The 21869-nt window shown below is 51.5% G+C and overlaps 1 protein-coding gene across 1 annotated transcript in view; it reads left to right on the top strand.

Annotated features, from left to right (window-relative positions):
- Window positions 1-11913: 11913 nt before the first annotated feature.
- Window positions 11914-21869, top strand: part of MIPOL1 (mirror-image polydactyly 1) — a 46877-nt gene continuing 36921 nt past the window's right edge. Inside the window, exon 1 of the mRNA XM_078870393.1 lies at window positions 11914-12116. Coding sequence (XP_078726519.1) covers window positions 12031-12116 — 86 coding nt within the window. The 5' untranslated portion in view covers window positions 11914-12030. The remainder of the gene's footprint in view (window positions 12117-21869) is intronic.

Below are 21869 nucleotides of genomic sequence, written 5' to 3'. Positions count from 1 at the left end.
CCGTGCCATGTGCTCATGGCCCCGGTGCAGCAGGTCACGTGTGACTAATTCGTACAGGCGGGGATTCATTCCAGCCGGAGCTGTCCGGGGCTGAGCTCCGGTAAAATAAAAAATATCTGCCCCCAACCCCCGGAACTCAACGTCCACCGTTGGGCTCTGTCAAAATATTTTCCGGGCTCAGCCCGGGACAGCTACACGGAGCGAGGCAATATTTAGGTGGAGATCAGCCCCTGGGTTGGGTGGGTGGTTCCGGAAAACATTCCATGAGCAATTAAGCCGAACTCTCGTCCTGTGCTTTAGCAGGAGGATACGAATAAATACGTCTTAGTTCAACGGCCGATTTACTGGCTTGCCAGACCAAATATGATCTCGTCGATTATTGCTAAGTAAATGCTGCTGCTGGGTTATCAGATGTTATGGGTAAGAGTGTTCCATCTAAACTATGGGGTCCCGTTCAACGCAAAAAAAAATCAAGCGAAAAAACAATCAATAATTGTATACGAACTATTTATATCTTTATCTAGAGATTTATGAGCAAAAATATGTTTAAGCCGTACTACAACGCATGATGTGATTAATAGATGAGCCTGGTCCGGGGTTTTATTGAAATTCTGTGCCCATCTTGCGTTACCTTTCAAGCACAACCCCCACAACCACGGGTTGTACGTTTGCCGGTTTACCTATGCAGCCGCCAGCGTAGCGAAGCAAGTTGAGTCAGGTACACGCTACACACGCCCGATGATTGCCCAACGCGAGCCACGTGGCGTAGAGAACAAGAGGATTTCACTCCAGTGTCATGTCCACGTCACATGCAACACACACACGCACACGCGAGTTCCATCTCAATTGAAAACAGATAGGCAGACGTGTCTCCATATAAATGTATATCTCGCCACATAACAACGAAGTTATTGTTTTACACAACTACATCGGCTCTCGGTGTTCTGGGAGTGAATCATTTCAGAAGCAATGATTCAGTCCAAGGAAAAGGTTTCGACATGACAGTGTCTCATCAGCAGTGTCGTGCTTGCAGCGAGTAGCTCATTCAAATCAGCGCTCACATGCGTCATATGTGACACACAAAGATAAAGGTCCCACCGGATAGTGTTAACGAACGTTTGGGGCAAGTGCTGATAGCGAGCACCTGTGAAGGTCTTTGTCTCCCTCGTGACGATATTTACACATCGCACCCATGTACTAAGTTGAGGCTGAGTCGACTTAGGGGAGGCACAGGACTGGTTCAGATCGTCGTCATTGATGTTGAGCCTGAGCGGGAATGGAACTTGGGTGGCTGCCTTTCGTGGAGCAGTGCGCTAGTGGCTATAACTACATCGTTTTTTCGGTCACGTGGGGCGTTTTTGTTAACTATAAGGCATTGCTATCCCATAATACTGTACAAGTTTTTTGTGGTTAGATCGCGTAAATATAAACGTGTCGTTAAACCCGCCACCATCATACACAGCCAATGAGTAAGGTTTGCCACGTAAAGAGAACATGCCAGTTCGTTACTGGCACAGCACACCGGTGCGTTGGTGAGAAAATCCACAGCATTTGCAATGTGAGTACGACGTTTCGCCAGTAATTACAACTAGGATCATCGTTTGCTTGCACTGCCGTGTTACATTTTAACGGCGAAGACCGGCAACCTCGGTGGGTCTCGAGGTATGTGTAATTTATAGATCCCATGGCTTACTTAGTTCCTTAAGCTCAATAAATATTGTGGTCTCGTGGGTGCAGCAAGTAGGTGGAGATCGCCTAGTGACGGTGTGAGACGGGAGGAGATGGTAGTAAAGGCTGGTTATGGGACCACACTAACCACACGACTCTGCCGTGTGTAATCTGGTTTATTATTATTATTATGTATTATTGAGTCAGTTGTTAGTAGCTGCTGTGAAATATTGGCAGACACATGGTCATTAACAAGAAATGTGTGAAATGAAAGTGAGCAAAAGAACCTTGGGAAAATGAACTTAGGACTGCGAGAAAGAACGAGGGACACGTAACCGCCTACGGCCGCTAGAGGCCGCTACTTACGCAGTCAGCGTTGCTTAAATCGATGTTGTTAATCGAATCGCGACTCTTATTAATATTCAGTGATATCTTTACACGCCTGCCGATATAAACCAGTCGCATGCATATAGTCATTGCTGGTGCGGCAATTATAATACTGTCTCAAACATTAAATACACACAGCTTACATGCCGCTATGATTTATAATCAGCAATTGAATACAGCCGTCAATAACGTTGCCGTCAAAGGAATTTTTTAAAATCTATACAATTGCCGACGTTTCGGGAAATGGTCCTTCTTCCTCTGGGGCAATGTCCGAAACGTCGCCAATTGTATTTGTACTCTTGGTTCTTTCGGTAAAGTCATGTAGGTAAAGAAAATAATAAATACAAATAAAATAAAAGATATAAATAAATAAAATAAAATCACGACGTTTTGGTTGCAACACAAGCAATCATCATCAGGTGTGAACAGCACAGCAAGAAAATGTATATATTTTATGTCTAAATTTATGTATAAATATATATGTATACATTTTCTTGCTGTGGTGATCACACCTGATGATGATTGCTTGTGTTGCAATCGAAACGTCGTGATTTTATTTTATTTATTTTAATTTCATTTTTTTATGTTTTTTACCTACGTGACTTTACCGAAAGAACCAAGAGTATGGATCCATTCAGTCACGAAAACTTCAAATCTAGAATTGTATTTGTCTTTCGTTTTTGTTATGGCGGTGTTAGTGACGAGAATGTATCTGGGGCTGTGTTGTTTGCGCTTGAGCACCACTGCCTCCCGCAGTTTCACAATGCACGTTGTATGATTTATACATAATTATCTGTAAGCAATAATGTCACACAAGCAATGCTTTTACAATGTCTAAGCCGTAAGAATTATTAAAACATCTATTGGCTTAAATACAAACAATCATTTTTTGTTATTTGCTGGATTTTATATATATACACACACACAGCATGTAAACTGTATATGTAAGGGGGGTGCAGAGTTGGTGCAGTGGTTATCGCATTGAAACAACTGGTCCCTGTCATAAAACTGTGGAATTGACAGTGACTGACTCGGGAATGTTTTGACATTGACTTCATACGCAGTGTCGAGCTCTGGGTGGAGCGGTGGGACAGCGGTACATCACAGTCCACTGACAGGTTGCGTCTCGTGGGGTAAAGTGTGCGTACTCCTACCTCTTCCATGAGGTCTGGTAAAAGAGCTATGAAACTGTACGTCTGTTGAACCTCTTTCGCAACGTATGTAGCCGCGAATCGGTGGTGCGGGGGTACGACAAACGGTTCTAAAGAAATTAGTTTTCAATCCAGGTTTAAAATGACATCGCACCCAGTGGCTTCCTGATATCGGAAGAAAGAGCGTTCCAGACGGCCGCAGAAGCGCACCTGAAAGTGCGCGATGCACTGAAGTCAAACTCAGACTCGGAGTCGAACTCAGAAGGCTGCTGCTCGCGAAGCACTTAAGCACGGCTATATATATCTCTCTCTCTCTCTAACACACACACAATGATCCTGCTATATAGCCATAGAGACTGTTGGGGCAAGTGCTGTTTGCGAGAGTACCTGTGAGCACACATATGAATGTCCGCAAAGATAATGACAAACTAACCGAGGAAACAAGAATAAATATGCATGCATGCTATAAAGCTTTCCAACATGTTTGTCCTAGGAAATATTTTATTATTAATCATTATTATTGATGAATGCACATTACCTATGAACTGGATGAGACACACGGACATAAGCAGATACAACTTTTAATTGTGCAAATAATGGAGAGTGTTCAACGAAGAATGGGGAAATATTTACTGTACTTGCAATTACGTTGACAAACAGAAACAGGAACACGTGGATTATACATAAGTTCTAGAGAGACATATTTTTATCTCCATGCAACCGTGGATAGATCACAGCTGGTGGTGATGAGTGATTTGGACCATTCCCGGTCTCGCCCCGGCGTCCCCGGCCCCGATGAGGCGGTTGAGTGGGTGACTGCTGTCAATTATCACGATGATCTAGAAGGGCTATAGAAAAGTGACATTTATAGTCAAGTTTTTCCCCCCCTATAATTCTATAATTATAATAGGTTCGAAAATTAAACAGCCATCTTAGCTTGTATGTGTATATGTTGAACTTCTATCGCACCGTACGTATCCAATCGTGCTAATCGGAGCTTGGCCTATGACCAAATTTGACGTTGCTATTCATACCGAACATACTAAATGGGGTCGATTTTCCACCACCCTCACGAACCAGGAACTCGTTACCGACCCCTGTCCAAGAAACAGTGCTCAGCCCTGAGCTGCTGCAGCACGGGGCATGGCAGATGCGGTCATCTCCTCCTTCATCGGTGGACAATGAAGAAGAGTCAACAGAGTTTACTGATGTGGTCACCAGAGCCAGACCATCGATTTGCATGATCTCTACTCAGCCTCCACGGACGCTCTTGGATGGCTTCGTAACCTCGACATGCTGCAGAGAATATTGTAATTTTTTAGATTGAAACTCATTTATTTAGAGCTGCTTTTTCGTGTTTAGTTTGTTGTTTTTTCCTCGCACCTTCGATTAGCGCGGTTGGCTACGTAGGGTGCGAAAGAAGTTCAACATGTATTTTTACCTTGCCACACGAAATAAGATAACCAAATCACCCTATCTCGTCAGCCATATATACACATACAGTAACATTACATTGAAAATGTATTACTACTACAAGTGAATTGGCACTGCTGCAGTACTACTTGTGCAACTGCGTTTAATAGTCGTAAAATGAATGATAATTACTGTGTTATTTATATATATATACACATAAGATCGCTTGTAAAGCGATGTCACCGCACACCAAGGGTTATATCACGGGGCCGGACACCGTGCGATGAGCAATACATGGACGAAACGAGCACGGGGGAAGTGAACGCGCACTTTGTGGTGGAGTGATTACAATCTCCCAGTCTCTCTCTCCACAGAGGCCAAATCCCAGCCTCCGGCTCATGTGCTGTCTCTGGGCGAGAATGAGGCCATTGCCATCACGTCACCGTAAAATGGCGAGGTACTGGGTGCGTGAGCAACAAACAAACAACACACCCATACACATAGTACCCAAACGCGGTTTTATGTCAATCTACTGCCGGGTGACGGCCTCTCCCACACGCCGTGCCAGTCGTCTGTTGTCGTTCCAGTAGACTCCACCACGCTTGTCAGTGCAGAGGGTGAGGAAGTTGATTGCGCCACCGTGGCGAGATGTTAACTACCTCGCCTGATATGCAGGAGACGATCCCGACCCTGACGCCTGCTGTATATTTGGAATTTGCGGTGTCTCTCTCCTCGTGGTCCCGTGGATTTTTCTCCGGGACCACCGGGTTTTTCCTCCACATTTAGGAAACATGCGTTTAGAGTACTTACTCGGCTGCTATAAATTCCCACGTGATAAGCCACTTCGTCGAGCTATCATTTGTGGCCAGGTCGATTGTGAAAAAGAGTTACATAGCTCAGTGGGTATTACCCGGTAAAATAAAAAGTGTCGTTTTAATTTGATTGGTCGCCCAGCACAAGGTCAGATATTATTCTCCACTGATGTTGGCTGTGGCCTGGAATGGAACTCTGGTCGGCTGGCTCAATACGCACCGCTCCACACACAAAGACAAATATCCCCCGTATAGCCTGAACAAACTGTCGGAGCAAGTGCTGTCAGCGGGCACACGAAAGAGTGGGTGACCAACACCACGCCTGGCCGCCTCCCGTCGTCTCCCCAGTGCTGATGTTTACACACCACACCATGTACTCATTTAAGGCTGAGCCCACCTAGGGACGGCCCAGTACCGGTTCATATATTCGCCACTGTGATTGGTCGTGAGCGGGAATGGAACTGAAGTCGGCTGCTCCATAGCACAGTGCACTAACCAGTGCGCTACCGCTTGCCCATAATGCAAACACACGTGTGTTTTTGATTTAAAGCTTTTGTGACTGCAGGGATTCATATTCTTGGTTCTTTCGGTAAAGTCACGTAGAAGAAAAATAATAAAATAATAAAAATAGAAAACAATAACATTCTCACGGCGTTTCGACTGCAACACAAGCAATCATCATCAGGTGTGAAATCCACAGCAATAAAATGTGTATTATTTCCCTTCTACGTGACTTTACCGAAAGAACCGAGAATACACGTGTGTTAATATATCCTTTGAAAATATTTTATCGTGTATGAACTACCTTTAACAATCGTGATAATTTCAAATATTAATCGTTGAAGTTTGCATTCAAACGTGACGTTCCATCAGTGAAGCAATCTTTTACTATAAACGCGTTTATATTGTGAAACATTAAGCAAAAGTGCATTCACGTATCACTGAATTGAATATCGTGACTTCACGAGACGTCACATTTTTCGGATCATCCGCAATTTCATTTCTAGGCCTGACTCTCAAGAGTTTTCTTTTTCAGATGAAATCGTGAACGAATTTTCTACAGCCTAATTATATACGGTTTTAATTTCACTACAAGACATGGGGCGTTATTGACACAAGCGTGGTGAGTTTGTAGTCATTCAATTGTTTGAACACGGGTGACATGATACATCATTGCCTCCTCCACCGTCTATACACAAACCGAGCAAAAGCGCCAGCAGACGCATGTGCTCCTCCAAGTAAGCCACCGGTTGGAAAGGCGGTGCCAAACACACCCAAGCGTGACCTCCTTAACTGAACACACACACACGCACACACACACACGCACGCGCACACACACGCACACACACACACACACGCGCGCACCAACACACACACGCACACACACACACGCACACACACACGCGCGCACAAAGATAAAGATCCCCCGTATAGCCTTAACAGACTGTAGGGGCAAGTGCTGTTAGCGAGCACCTATGAAGGCCGGAACGGTACACGAGGGGGTGGGTGGCCAGCACCACGCCCGACCGCCTTTGTCTCCCCAGTGGCGATGTTTACACACCGCACCAGGTACTCATTTAAGGCTGAGTCGACCTAGGGGAGGCCCAGGACTGGTTCAAGATAATCGTCACTGGTGTTAGCCGTGAGCGGGAATCGAACCCGGGTCGCCAGGTTCATAGCGCAGCGCGCTAACCACTACACTACCGCTCCCCACCACACACGCACACACACGCACGCACACACACACGCACGCGCACACACACGCACACACACACACACGCACACACACACACACGCACGCACACACACACACACACACGCACACACACACACACGCACACACACACGCACACACACACGCACACACACACACACGCACACACACACACACGCACACACACACACACGCGCGCGCGCCAACACACACACACGCACACACACACACACGCACGCACACGCACACACACACACACGCGCGCGCGCACACACACGCACACACACACACGCACACACACACACACGCACACACACACACACACGCACACACACACACTGCTCAATTCACCACGCGCAGTGCAGGGAGCGACTGGGCACGGACGTCGAAAACTCCAAATTATAAAATTGCACTCCAGCGGATTTCTGTCCCCAAAAACAGGACAATTGCACAATAAACGGTGTAAGCCCAAGAACACCGCCTGCTCGGATCGAGTTTCGTGTCACCGTCGCTTTATTTCATTTTTCTCCGCACTCGGCCTTCCATGCGGATAAACCCACGGCTTTGTATTTCCCTTTGAGCGCCGGCGCGCCGAAGCGGTTTTTTTTTCGCTTCTCGTCGCGAAAAGGGTTGGGATTATTGGGCTCTCCGCTGGTGCGCGGCCGCGATTATTTGTTTTGCTCGCAGGAGGAGTAATGAGTGTTCTTGTTGTCGGGTCCCCAGTGCCCCCCACCATCTCCTCCCCCCAAACCCCCTCCACCACCCCCCCGAACCCCCGACGCGCAGAATTAACGAAGCCACGTTTTCGGCGACCGCGTGCGACAACTGGCCCAGCCTCTGGCTGCTCACGTGTGTATGTGTGAGTGTATGGCGAGGGGGTGGCTAAAGCACAGCAAGTTGGCACAGCAGGGGGCACAGGTGGTGCATCAGCCACTCATCTCGGTCATCTCAGTCAGTCGACCCGTGGCACCTGCTGGGTCTGCCCCGTGACCTCCTGCCAGCGGGCGTTCGACACTTCACGTGGTCTCAAGGTGCACATGGCCTGGCACAAGCGTCGTGGCGACGTCACCGTCACTTCGTGGCGAATGGCGGGTATTGGTGTATGGATGTGCAGGTGCTCGCTGACCGCACTTGCCCCTAAAAGTGTGTGAAGGCTATACGGGGGGTCTTTGTCTTCGCGTGTATAGGTGGAGGGAGCGGTAGGGTAGCGATTCCCGCTCACAGCCAACAGCAGTGACGATTATCTGAACCGGTCCTAGGCCTCCCCTTGGTCGATTCAGCCTAAACTGAGTACCTGGTGCAGTGTGTAAACATCGCGGCTCGGGAGACAAAGGCAGCCGGGCGTGGTGCTGGCCACCCACCCCCTCGTGTGCCGTGTCGGTCATGATAGGTGTTTGCTAACAGCACTTGCCCCTAAAGTATGTTAAGGTTATACGGGGTATCTTTAGCTTCGTCTTGGTCCTATGTGCGTTTTATCGCCTTGTTTAAACATAATAATTATAATTGTGGTATTATATTTTGTGGGAACATTTGGGGAAGTTAGATTCACGAATTTTGGTTCAATAATTGGTGCCGCTTTTTGATGAAGTCCACGGTGATTATTCGATCTGGCCCCAGGACCTTACGCTTTTTAAAATTCTGTAAAGGGCAGTGTTTACCTCTTCGAGTGTGACACCTGGGACTTCCCTTTATCCGAGAAGAGAATAAACGTGATTCCCGAAATGTTTTTTGCTGTAGAGAGATCAGCATCAAAGTACTGTACTAAGTTTAAGTTCCATCTCTATGTATGTTTGTTGAACTTCTTTCGCACTGTGGTTTAACCTCCCTCCCGATGGGATAACATTGGATAAATAGAGGCTTAAATATAACTGTAGAAAATATTCATCATCCACGTGATGAAGAAAGAGGAATGCATGGATCAAAGAACAGGTGAATTTAGAGACATCCTATTGACTACGCTTTGGGTCTTTCGGTTAAGTCACGTAGATAGAAAAATAATAAATTAGTCACGAAAGGCTTTAAGTCAAGATTTATCCTATTGACTATTAAGACAATTGAAGTTAGGACAGGGGTAATGGCCCTTTCTGTTGATAGAAAATGCGTATTGATATTACTCGCCCTTTGCCAATTTAAGTTAGTACAGGGGTAATGTTTATAGAACATGCATATTGATATTACTAGCCTTTTGCCAATTGAAGTTAGGACAGGTGGAATGGCCCTTGCTGTTTATAGAAAATGCATATTGATATTACTCGCCTTTTGTCCGTCCAAGGACGGGTGTATTTCAGTAAATCTGAAACTTGCAAGCTAAAAGCAGACCGCGACGTGATATTCATTGCATCAATGCGCGTGCTATTTGTAAGGGCGCGGTGACACAGACCTATTTCATTTAAAGGTTATAATCCCTTGTTCATCATGACGTCCTTTTTACTTCGATGTCTCAACAGCGTCACGGAGATCGCGTGACGTGAGGGTTCTGCCTTTGTAGTGAGAGTTGTGAGTTGACGCTGAGGAGGGGGGAGGAGGTGCCTCGGCCCCCCATGTGGAGTGACGTCAGCTGATAATTATTATTAATGGAGGGGCGTGTCCATTTGGAGGACGTCACCTCTTCATGATTGTTAATGAGGGGGGGCTGTTCGATGTGGAGTGACGTCACCTGCTCATGATTATTAATGAGGGGGTTTCTCTATGCGGAGTGACGTCACCCGCTCATCATTATTAATGAGAGGGCCTGTTTGATGTTGAGTGACGTCACTTGCTCATGATTATTAGTGAGGGGGGGGGAGTACTCCATATTGAGTGACGTCACCCGCTCATGATTATGAATGAGGGGTGGGGGGGTCCATTTGGAGGACGTCACCTGCTCAAGAATATTAATGAGGGGGGTGGTCGATGTGGAGTGACGTCACGAGCGTTAAGGACATCCCTAGGTGATTGCCCGAAACGTCGCCTCATACATTTTAAGGAAAGTGTTGTTGACGCATGCGTTGAGTGTTGTATTGCTATTTGTGCTTGTGCATAAAGTAAATGTCATTTTCGTTTTCTGTATGTTGAACTTCTTTCACACCGTGTGTAGCCAAGCGTGCTAATTAGAGGTGTGGGGGACGGTCAACACTAAAAGCAGTTCTAAAGAAATTAGTTTTCGATCCAGATTTAAAAGTGCCATAGCTCCAGTGGCTTCCGAATATCGGAAACAGGAGCGTTCCAAACGGCCGCAGAAGCGCATCTGAAAGCGCGCGATAAGGTGACCGTCTTTGCTCGATGGCCAGCAGCCAAAAGCCACTTGCCAACCAAATTGCCATCACATTAATACTCATTGAATTTTGTACAAAGGGGCCGTCGATAAATGACGTCACGCGATTTTGGACGATTTTTGACCCCCCCCCCTCGTCACACGATGTCACAAAAAGTCAGACCCCCCCCTCAAATATGACGTCACAAAGCTCTGTCCTACCCCCAAAAAAATAAAACATGCTTCCAATCGCTTTAAACTATTGTCATTGTAGTGCGTATTTAATGTGGTGCTGCACTCTGATGTTGTAGGAGAAAACATTTATGAAAAAAAGTCGATTTAATTAAGTAGACCGTGTTCTCTATATTTATTTAAAGTTGCGCATTTTGATGTGACGTCACATTTCTCGAACCCCCCCTCGTCACAAATGTCTGACCCCCCCCCAGGTGCGTGACGTCATTTATGGACGGTCCCAAAAGCAATATAGAAAAATATAGATGCACCACTGCCACCTGAATAGGGCATGACAAAGATCCCCCGTATAGCCTTAACAGACGGTTGGGGCAAGTGCTGTTAGCGAGCACCTATGAAGGCCGTAACGGCACAGGAGGTGGGCCCGACCGCCTTTGTCTCCCCAGTGGCGATGTTTTTTTTATACACGGCACCAGCTACTCATTTGAGGCTGAGTCGACCTCGGGGGAGGCCCAGCACCGGTTCAGATAATCGTCGCTCGGTGTTGGCCACGAGCGGGAATCGAACTCGGGCCGCCGGGTTCGTAGCGCAGCGCGCTGACCGTGAACAACCAGTGGCATGGCCATGATGTCACCACGTGTGGGGGGGGTGTGGGGGAGGGGTGTGGGGGGAGGGGTGTGGAGGGGAGGGGTGTGGAGGGGAGGGGTGTGGAGGGGAGGGGTGTGGAGGGGTGGGGTGTGGAGGGGAGGGGTGTGTAGGAGGGAGGGGGGAGGGGGTTGTGGAGGGGGGAGGGGTGTGTGGGGGGGAGGGGCGTGTAGGGGGGAGGGGGGTGTGGAGGGGGGAGGGGGTTGTGGAGGGGGAGGGGGGTGTGGGGGGGAGGGGCGTGTAGGGGGGAGGGGGTTGTGGAGGGGGGAGGGGGTGTGGGGGGGGCGGGGGGTGTGGGGGGGAGGGGTGTGTAGGAGGGAGGGGGGAGGGGGTTGTGGAGGGGGAGGGGGGTGTGGGGGGGAGGGGCGTGTAGGGGGGAGGGGGGTGTGGAGGGGGGAGGGGGTTGTGGAGGGGGGAGGGGTGTGTGGGGGGGAGGGGCGTGTAGGGGGGAGGGGGTTGTGGAGGGGGGAGGGGGTGTGGGGGGGGCGGGGGGTGTGGGGGGGAGGGGCGTGTGGAGGGGGGAGTGGAGGGGGGAGTGGAGGGGGCAGGGGGGTGTGGAGGGGGGAGGGGGGTGTAGAGGGGGCAGGGGTGTGTGGAGGGGGTACGAGGGTGTGGGGGAGGGTATGGGGGTGGGAGAGAAGGGTACGGTGGCCCGGCAGGTACCGCCCCAACCACCGCGTTTCGTAAAACCCGACACAAAACCCGCACTCCAACCGCTCGTGACGCCAACCAACTCGAAGATTAAAAATTAAATAAACAAACAAATCCGCCGCCCCCCTTAAGTGGCTCAAGCAGAGCCCCCCCCCCCTGAACGCCATGGGCCCGCCTTGCCGGGAGCTACAGCAGGCGGTGTGCCGCGCCAGGACAAAGCTGCAGAGTCTAGAACGAGAGCTTCACCACAGGTACGAGCGGGCGGCGTGGTCATCGTGGTCGTGGTGCTGGTGGTGGTGGCCGTGGCGTGGTGGTGAAGAGGAGGAGGCGCGCGGAGCGGTGGCGGCAGCAGCGCTACGAAACCCGCCGAGCAGCCGAGTTCGATTCCCGCCCACGGCCGACACCGAGCCGGTCCTGGGGCCCCCTCTTCCTCCCCCACCTCGGTGACTGTGTAAACATCGCCGCTGGGGAGACAAAGGCGGCCGGGCCGTAGTGCTGGCCAACCCCCCCCCCCCCCGCCCGCCCGCGTGTGTCACAGTGCCGGCCTTCATAGCAGCACTTGCCCCGACATTCTCTGAAGGCTTCACGGGCCATCTTTGCTGCTCTATCCACTGCTGGATGGGGCCGTGTCGGCCTGCTTTGACCATGCTTCACCCCGCTGGTTCGGGCGATGACTCCGTCGCTCAGTTTCAGGAGCCGTGACCCCGAATCGAACTCAGGTGGGCGGCCGGGTTCCTACACAGCAGAGGTCGCAAACGGGTTTTGATTCCCTACCCGTACCCTACCCGAAATGAGTGACAAACGGTTACTTACCAGTGACTCACGGCCTACCCGTACCCGGCCGCACCAGGGTCGCAAACGGCTACCCGTACCCGTACCTGGCCGGGTATCGGGTAGGGTACGGGTAATCGGGTACCCGGTTGCAACCTCTGCTACACAGCGCTAAGCCATGAACCGCTGCCAACCCACAGAGTCTCAATGTCATTACGAATATTTATTGTTGGCATGCTCGGTGGTTATCTGAGCATCTGTTAAGGGGGGGGGGGGGGTGGCGATGACATCCCGGCCGCCTTTGTCTCCCCACTGCTGTGTTGTTTCTCTACACACACACGTGCACACCAGAGGTCGCAAACGGGTTTTGATTCCTTACCCGTACCCGGCCGCACCAGGGTCGCAAACGGGTAGCCGTGTATCGGGTAGGGTACGGGTATCGGGTACCCGGTTGCGACCTCTGGTGCACACACCTCAAGCCAGTTATACCGCAGTAGTCGTTTTATTTTAAATGTCTTGAGCCGAACTACATTGAGGCCCAGGACCGCTTCTCGCTGCCGATGCCAGAGAGCCGTGACCGCGATCGCGATGCGAACCGAGGTGGGGCGGGTGCGTGGGGTGCCCAACCAACACGTGCGTGGTTTGTGCCCAACACGTGCGTGTGTGCCAACACGTGCGCGTGGTACCAACACGTGCGTGGGTGCCAACACGTGCGCGTGGTACCAACACGTGCGCGTGGTACCAACACGTGCGCGTGGTACCAACACGTGCGCGTGGGTGCCAACACGTGCGCGTGGTACCAACACGTGCGTGTGTGCCAACACGTGCGTGTGTGCCAACACGTGCGCGTGGTACCAACACGTGCGCGTGGTACCAACACGTGCGTGGGTGCCAACACGTGCGCGTGGTACCAACACGTGCGTGGGTGCCAACACGTGCGGCACAGTCGAACTGTAGGAGCCCGATTTGAATTTCTCGTGACTGCAGGGATCCCCATCCTCTTTGGTTTTGTCGGTAAAGTCACGTAGGTAGAAAACAAAATAAACAATTGCCGAAGTAGGCAACAGGGAGGCTGCTTGTGACAAGCAGCTTCCCTCTTGTCCACGGAGCAAATTGTTTCTTGCTGTGGCTGTCCCACCTGATGACGGGCACTTGTGTTGCGCCCGAAACGTCGTGATTTAGTTTATTTTTCGATTTAAAGTTTTCGTGACTGCAGGGATTCATCTTCTTGGTTCTTTCGGTAAAGTCACATAGAAGGGAAAAAATAAAATAAAAAAAAATAAAGCAAAATAAAATTTTAAATACAAAAATACAATTGTATTTTATTATGTTTTACTTTTTATTATTTTATTATTTCCCTTCTACGTGACTTTACCAAAGAGTATGGATAGGAGCCCGCTCTCTGTGAGTGAGTGAGCGAGCGATGGATCCAGTGGGGAGGGGGGTGCAGTTTGCGAGCACCTATTAAGGTGGCCACCACAGCCCCCACTACACCTGCTCGGCCGCCTTTGTCTTGCCAACATTAGCTAATGTATTAATGTTAGGCCGAGTCTGACTGCCGTGACACACCCCAGCTCCGTGAAGCTTCTGTTTGTTGGCGTGTGGTGTTTGGTTTTGCGGCTTAGATTGCGTTGTTGTCTCAACCACAATAACTTGGTAACGGATTTAAAAAAAAAACTAAATGGGTGGGGAGCGGTGGCGCAGCGGTTTGCGCGCTGTGCTGTGCATCCGGCGACCTGAGTTCTACTTCCCGTAGACGGATAACATCAGTGGCGAGTGACATTTGAACCAGGTGCTGTGTGCATGGGCGCCTCCCTCCCACCTCCATCACAACGTACCGACCAACGTGGTGAAGTATGGTCAACCAACCCCTTTGATCAAAGGCGTTGTTGGGAGGCCTTCAAAACAGCAGTGGATTGTCAATGGGCCGAAAGTAACATATACATGGGGGCATAGTGCAGGACACCAATTTATTTTTCTGCACTTTCCTCTGCTGCCAAAAACGTAGCTCCGCTGTAGCCTTTCCACCATGCATACATCCACCATGCATACATCCACCATTCATACATCCACCATGCATACATCCACCATGCATACATCCACCATTCATACATCCACCATGCATTCATCCGCCATGCATACATCCGTCATGCATACATCCACCATGCATACATCCACCATGCATACATCCACCATTCATACATCCACCATGCATTCATCCGCCATTCATACATCCGCCATGCATAGATCCGCCATGCATACATCCGCCATGCATAGATCCGCCATGCATACATCCGCCATGCATACATCCGCCATGCATACATCCGCCATTCATACATCCGCCATGCATACATCCGTCATGCATACATCCGCCATGCATACATCCGCCATTCATACATCCGCCATGCATACATCCGTCATGCATACATCCACCATGCATTCATCCACCATTCATACATCCGCCATGCATACATCCGCCATGCATACATCCGCCATGCATACATCCGTCATGCATACATCCGCCATTCATACATCCGCCATGCATACATCCGCCATGCATACATCCGCCATTCATACATCCGCCATGCATACATCCGTCATGCATACATCCACCATGCATTCATCCACCATTCATACATCCGCCATGCATACATCCGCCATGCATACATCCGCCATTCATACATCCGCCATGCATACATCCGTCATGCATACATCCACCATGCATACATCCACCATTCATACATCCACCATGCATACATCCACCATGCATTCATCCGCCATTCATACATCCGCCATGCATAGATCCGCCATGCATACATCCGCCATGCATAGATCCGCCATGCATAGATCCGCCATGCATAGATCCGCCATGCATAGATCCGCCATGCATACATCCGCCATGCATACATCCGCCATGCATACATCCGTCCTGCATACATCCGTCATGCATACATCCGCCATTCATACATCCGCCATGCATACATCCGTCATGCATACATCCGCCATGCATACATCCGCCATTCATACATCCGCCATGCATACATCCGCCATGCATACATCCGCCATGCATAGATCCGCCATGCATACATCCGCCATGCATACATCCGCCATGCATACATCCGTCATGCATACATCCACCATTCATACATCCACCATTCATACATCCACCATGCATTCATCCGCCATTCATACATCCGCCATGCATACATCCGTCATGCATAGATCCGCCATGCATACATCCGCCATGCATACATCCGCCATGCATACATCTGCCATTCATACATCCACCATTCATACGTCCACCATGCATACCCGTTATATGCATGGTGGATCACCCATTAAAAGCACTATCCAGAGTCAAACCTGTTTTGATTTTCTGAGTTCTGACAAGATCAGTGGTCATAGGGCGAGCCTAATGCACTTCCACCGTAAATGAAACCGCAGTAATGTGATACATCTGTGTTCACAATATAGTACGTGCATAGCAGCAGGATATATCCATAAAAGTTTTTCTTGGGGTTACATCGCGTAAATATATAAACGTGTCGTTAAAACCCGCCACCACCCGACACAGCCAACTGGTAGGATTTACGTTTGCCCTGTTGCTTGGCTTTCGAGAGTGCCGAGTGGGCGAGCGAGACATGACATAGTGTAGGTACAACTGACTTTCACGCCATCGTGTTCACGTTTTGTGTTTGGGCTTTCACAGGTGTAGTAACGCTCACGACTCGTTCACACCGGAGTTGGAGGCACACTTGTTTATTTAACACCAACGTTGTGACATACACATTTGAGGGGGTATCGGCCCCCTCACCCGTCTATCTGAGTACACACCTCTCTAGCTAACCCTAGCCTGCCTCTGAGTCCTCCACTAATGGGCTAGGGGAGGCTATCTTGGCCCGACACTGGTCAGTCGGGCCCGGTACCCAGAGTCCAGACCAGCACTGGCTCTGGCTCTGGTACCACGCCACTGGCTCGAGCCTGCGCGGTCCTGATAAGGACGGCGTACCAGGGGGAGTCCAGGGCTCTATCTCAGACGTCTTCCGCCTCCTCTTCTTTAGCTAAACATCACTCCCGAGCCCTTCGATACAATCCCCTTTTATACCCAACCCCTCCCTGAGGGGTGGGGCCCCGGGGGATCATAACGACCGAATCGACCCCCCAGGGTGTCTGGCGCGGACGTCGCAGAGGGCACCTGCTTGTGCACACATGTAGCCCCGCCTACTGTGTTTGTTTACCATAGGCTGCCATGCATAACGGGCTCTCTGTAACAGCCCTACATCACTCCCCCCCACATAGCATGCAGCCGTCCCGGCTGCCAACATACAAAATTTGACAATAAAGGTGCCTTCACCCCCTGACGTGTGCCTCACTATTTTTGAACCATAACAGGAACCAGAACAAGACACAACAACAAGATGAGAAACAACCCGTCGCACCCCCCCGAATAAATACGAATTCCGTAAAAAAACAGCTTATATACAACCAGCAGGGAACCCACCCCGCACACACAACAAACGGTGAACCCAACATATGTACATCCGAGGAGCGGGAAACACACCATCCACACAACAGCCAATAAACACAACAGCTATGTACACATTTTCCGGCCTCACAACAGTTTGCGCATTTTAGCGCGCGTCCTTGCAGCGGGCCCCTCACACGGGGTAACCCCGCGTGGCGGACCATCAGGTGGCGACTGTCCGTCTTGAGGTGAGCATTCCTCTGACTCCGCGTGACCCTCGGTATCCGCAGGAGGGGTGATCGGGCGTGAGCCCGTCACTCCTGATGCTCCTGAAGGTGGCACAGCCGGCAAGGCATTTGGTGAGAGCGACAGAGACGGACCCAGCAAGTCGGCCGACCCCCCACATGTTTGGCCACGCGCGTGTGAAGTGGGGTTGTGTACCGCAGCGAAGGGTTTTAATCTGGAGGGGTGCACGAACCATCGCCGCTTCCCCCACTTGATGCGCACGCACTGCGGACGTAACACCTCCACCACTTCCACAGGGCCCCGCCACGGCCGCACAAGTTTAGAGGAGGTTGCCAGTGGCACCTGGGGGCAGTGCAACCATGCCTTGTCCCCCGGCTTCCACTGCAGCATGTGCGCTCGACTCAATCTGAGGCGCTCATTTGCCTTCTGACGGAGGTCAGAGTTTTGCATTGCAGCATCCCGTGCCTCGGTCAATTTGTCCAGATTAAATTTAACGTGGTCAGCCAGATTAGTTTTTCCCTGCGGCACGGGGATCCGCAACTGGGCACGAACAGGCGGGTCTGGTTCTCGGCCGTACATGAGGTAAAAGGGAGAAAACCCCGTAGCCGCATGGGGTGCCATCCGGTACGCCGCCAAGACCCCCTGAATTTGTAGGTCCCAATCCGTTTGCGAGTCCGAAACTTGTTGTGATAACATGGACGAGATGGTGCGATGCAAACGTTCGACCATCCCGTCAGTTTGTGGGTGATATGGGGAGGTCCGAATTTTCTTTGTGCCCAGGAGATCGCAGACTTGTCTGAGTAGTTTACCGGAAAAATTTCTGCCCTGGTCGGTCAGCAGCCTCTCCGGAGCACCTTTGTCCAGGACATAACCCTGAACAAAGGCCTCCACGATGGCTGCTGCCGACTGGTTGGCCAAAGGCCAGGCCATAGGCCAGCGTGTAAAATACTCGACACCCGTCAACAAATATCTATTCCCTCTGGGGGTGGCGGGGAATGGTCCCAAAATGTCCAGAGCGACCAGCTCGTTTATCCTGGACACTTTGATCGATTGCAAGGGCGGGTTAGACTCCCGTGCCGGCGGTTTGCGTTGTGCACATTGAGGGCACGATCCCAACAAATCCCCCACATCCCTCGTCATGCCAGGCCAGTAAAAATCAAGTTGCAGCAAGGCGAGAGTCTTTTGGGTCCCCAGGTGTAGGAGGCGCTCATGAGCGGCCCATACCACCCTACCCCGCAACCCAGTAGGGACAACCAGCCGATGTCGACGTGACTTCCCGTCCCAATGCATTAGCAGACCTTGGCACATTTCCCATGCGTCGGAACCACCTCTTTTTCCCCCCGCCGCACCGCCAACGCGACGTCGCCACCCGAGGAGGGAGACATCCTCCATCTGGAGGCGCCCCCATTCAATGACGGGCAACCCCAACAGGGAATCTTTGCCCTGTTGTTCGATCGAATTAGGAACCATTGCATCGTCGTCGTTGGCGGCCGCCAAGACAGGTACCGATGTGTCCCCTGGAGGCCTGCAACGTCCAGACCCCAGGAGGCATGCACACTCGGAGGTGGTTGGCAAGCGTGAAAGAGCGTCCGCGTTGGTGTGGCGAACGCCCTTACGGTATGTGGTTTGGAAATCGTAATCCTGGAGGACCTCCAACCATCGGGACAATTGTCCCGATGGCTGTTGAACCCTCAGGGCGTACTGCAGTGCCGCATGATCTGTGCGGACGGTGAAATGCCGACCGTACAGATATGGGCGATACTGTTGGACGAAATGGACAATTGCCAACAGTTCCCTACGGGTGACACAATACCGTTGCTCCGCTGGAGACAACACCCGACTGCCGTACGCAACCACATGTTCCACGCCGTCAACCACCTGGGAGAGCACGCCCCCAATACCCGTGTTGCTCGCATCGGTGTCGAGCAAGAACGGTTTTGAAAAATCAGGGTAAATCAGGGGAGGAGCGTTTACCAAAGCATCCCGAAGGGAGCAAAAAGCAGCCTCCTCCTCCTGACCCCAGCAAAACCGAACCCCTTTAGATGTTAAAGCATGTAGGGGTTTGGCGATAGTCGCAAAATTAGCGACGAAGCGTCTATAATACGACGCAAACCCAATAAAACTCCTAACCTCTCCCACTGAGGTGGGAGTCGGCCAGGAGCTTACACACTGCGTTTTGGCGGGATCGGTAGAAATACCTGAGCGCCCCACGATGTGCCCCAAATAACGCACCGACTCGCGTAACAAATGGCATTTTTGGGGCTTAAATTTCAAATTAGCAGCTCGCATCTTTAGGAAAACCGCCCGCAACCTCTGGAGATGTTCCTCAAAAGTTTTGCCAAAGACAATGACGTCATCCAAATAAATCAGGCACGACTCCCATTGCAATCCAGCCAAAACCAATTCCATCAACCGCTGGAAAGTTGCCGGCGCTGAGTGTAAGCCCATCGGCAACCGGTTGAATTGAAACAGGCCGTGCGGAGTACGGAAAGCAGTTTTAGGCTTTGAATCATCGTCCAGAGGAAGCTGCCAGAATCCCGAAAGTAAGTCCAATGTGGAGAAGAATCGCGCTCCCGCCAAGGCGTCAAGCGATTCGTCCATCCGTGGGAGCGGGTATGCGTCGGCAACCGTAATTTTATTAAGGCGCCGAAAGTCAACGCAAAACCGCAACGAACCGTCCTGCTTCTTAACCAGGACGATCGGCGCTCCCCAAGGGCTGTTGGAGGGAGAAATTATGTCGGCGGCTAGCATGTCATCAACAGCCGATTTGACATGGTCCTTTTCGGCGGGACTCAACCGAAAAGGATTTTGGCGTATTGGCGCGCTGTCACCCGTATCAATATGGTGACGCAGCAGATGAGTGCAGCCCAAATCGTATTTATCCCGACTGAAAACGTCGGAAAATTCCCTCAGTAGTGTCTTAAGACGTTGGCGCTCTAAATTTGACAGGTCCGTCGATCCCGCGCAAAGCGCCTCGAGCCACCCTTCATCGCTGTCTGAATGTGGTCGCGGTGCAGGGGCAGCGCCGACATGACTCGCGACGGGTTCCTCACAGGGCACCGGCGTTGCGTGAGCAAGCACGGTCCCCTGTGGGACCACCACCGTCTGCGAGCCCACATTGAGGACCGCGATGAAGGGTTCTCCATCCCCTCTCACTATGGTCTGGGCCGGGAGTAAATTAGGTCCACTGACCCCGGCCCTAGACGGTCCCAGCAAAACCCCTTGAGCCCCAATGCCCTTAGCGAAGGGCCGCCGAAGTCTCAAAGGAATTAACATTTGCGCCCCCGGAGGAACGCGCACCGTTCTATCTACGAACGCCGGCACCGTCGCGAACGCCGTCCGGCTCGTAGCGGGGGATGGCAAAAACGCCATGCGTCGGCCCGATGGGAGCTCAATGCATCCCTGGTCGATTAATATCCTAATCGGCATTTTGGCCAGGAAATCCGTCCCCAGCAGGCACGGAACCGCCAGCGAGGAGGAAACAAAAATCGGCCCAGATAATTTAATATCCCCGACACAAATTTGGGCTCGAATTTGTCCGATGATGCCAAGTGAACCCCCGTTAGCAGCAAAGAATGGCACGTTAACAGGCATCAAAGGACGGCTTTGGGCAGGGAGAATGTTATAAATCAACTCCGAAATAATGGTCGCCGATGCTCCTGTATCGACCAGGATGCGCACCTCGACCCCATCGATGTGACCCACAACGGCCGACGACCCTGACGACGCGGCTACAACCCGATGGGCCAACACGGACCACTGGCTGGGTTCAATCTGAGTACCCAGAGCGGTGCGTGTTGGTGCCATGGTACGCGATATTGGCCCCCCCTTCGCTGCGGTGTTTAAGTGTGCGACGGGCGTGTGCGTGGGCCAAACGTGAGGGGTGCCGCGACTCGCCGGATTATGATGGTGGAGCTTGTGACGAGGGCCGGCGTCCCGTTGAGGTGTCGTCCTGCGCTGCCCAGGAGAGCGGCACCCCGAGGCGACGTGGCCCCGGATGCCGCAGTTGTAACAGCGTGGAAGCGCTGGTGACGACGATGGATGTTGTAGACGGCTTGAACCGGCCCGGTCCTCCCGTACTCCCGCTCCATGCTGCCGTTGATGGTCGATGGCGCAAACCTCTTCCGCCGGGAGGGTGGCTGCAGCGACGGCACGCCCGCTCGCCGCCTTGCTGGCCTTCCGTCGTTGAGAGGACAGGTTTGCGTGGAGAAGACGGGCCGCTTGGAGGGAGCACATCTCTGCATCGTCCTGTGCGACAATGACGATGTCTAAGTCGTCCGCCAGCAAAAGTATCTTCTCTGTCACCATGGCGTCGACACCCTCGTCATCCATTCGTGGAAAGGCCTCCTTCGCCAGTGCCAGGAGGCTTGTGCGGTACGCCAGGGGCGACTCCTTCGTCCCCCGCTGGCGATCGTAAAAGAGTTGGCGACAGTCCGATGGTGGACCATATACCGCCGACAGCACCTGCATCGCCTTCTGCAGCGTGGAGCGCCTCTCCTTCGAAGCCGATGTTAGAGTGGCG

This window comes from Lampetra fluviatilis, chromosome 30 (assembly GCF_964198595.1).
Source record: "Lampetra fluviatilis chromosome 30, kcLamFluv1.1, whole genome shotgun sequence".
NCBI lineage: Eukaryota > Metazoa > Chordata > Hyperoartia > Petromyzontiformes > Petromyzontidae > Lampetra > Lampetra fluviatilis.
This window is presented reverse-complemented; position numbering and strand designations above follow the sequence as displayed.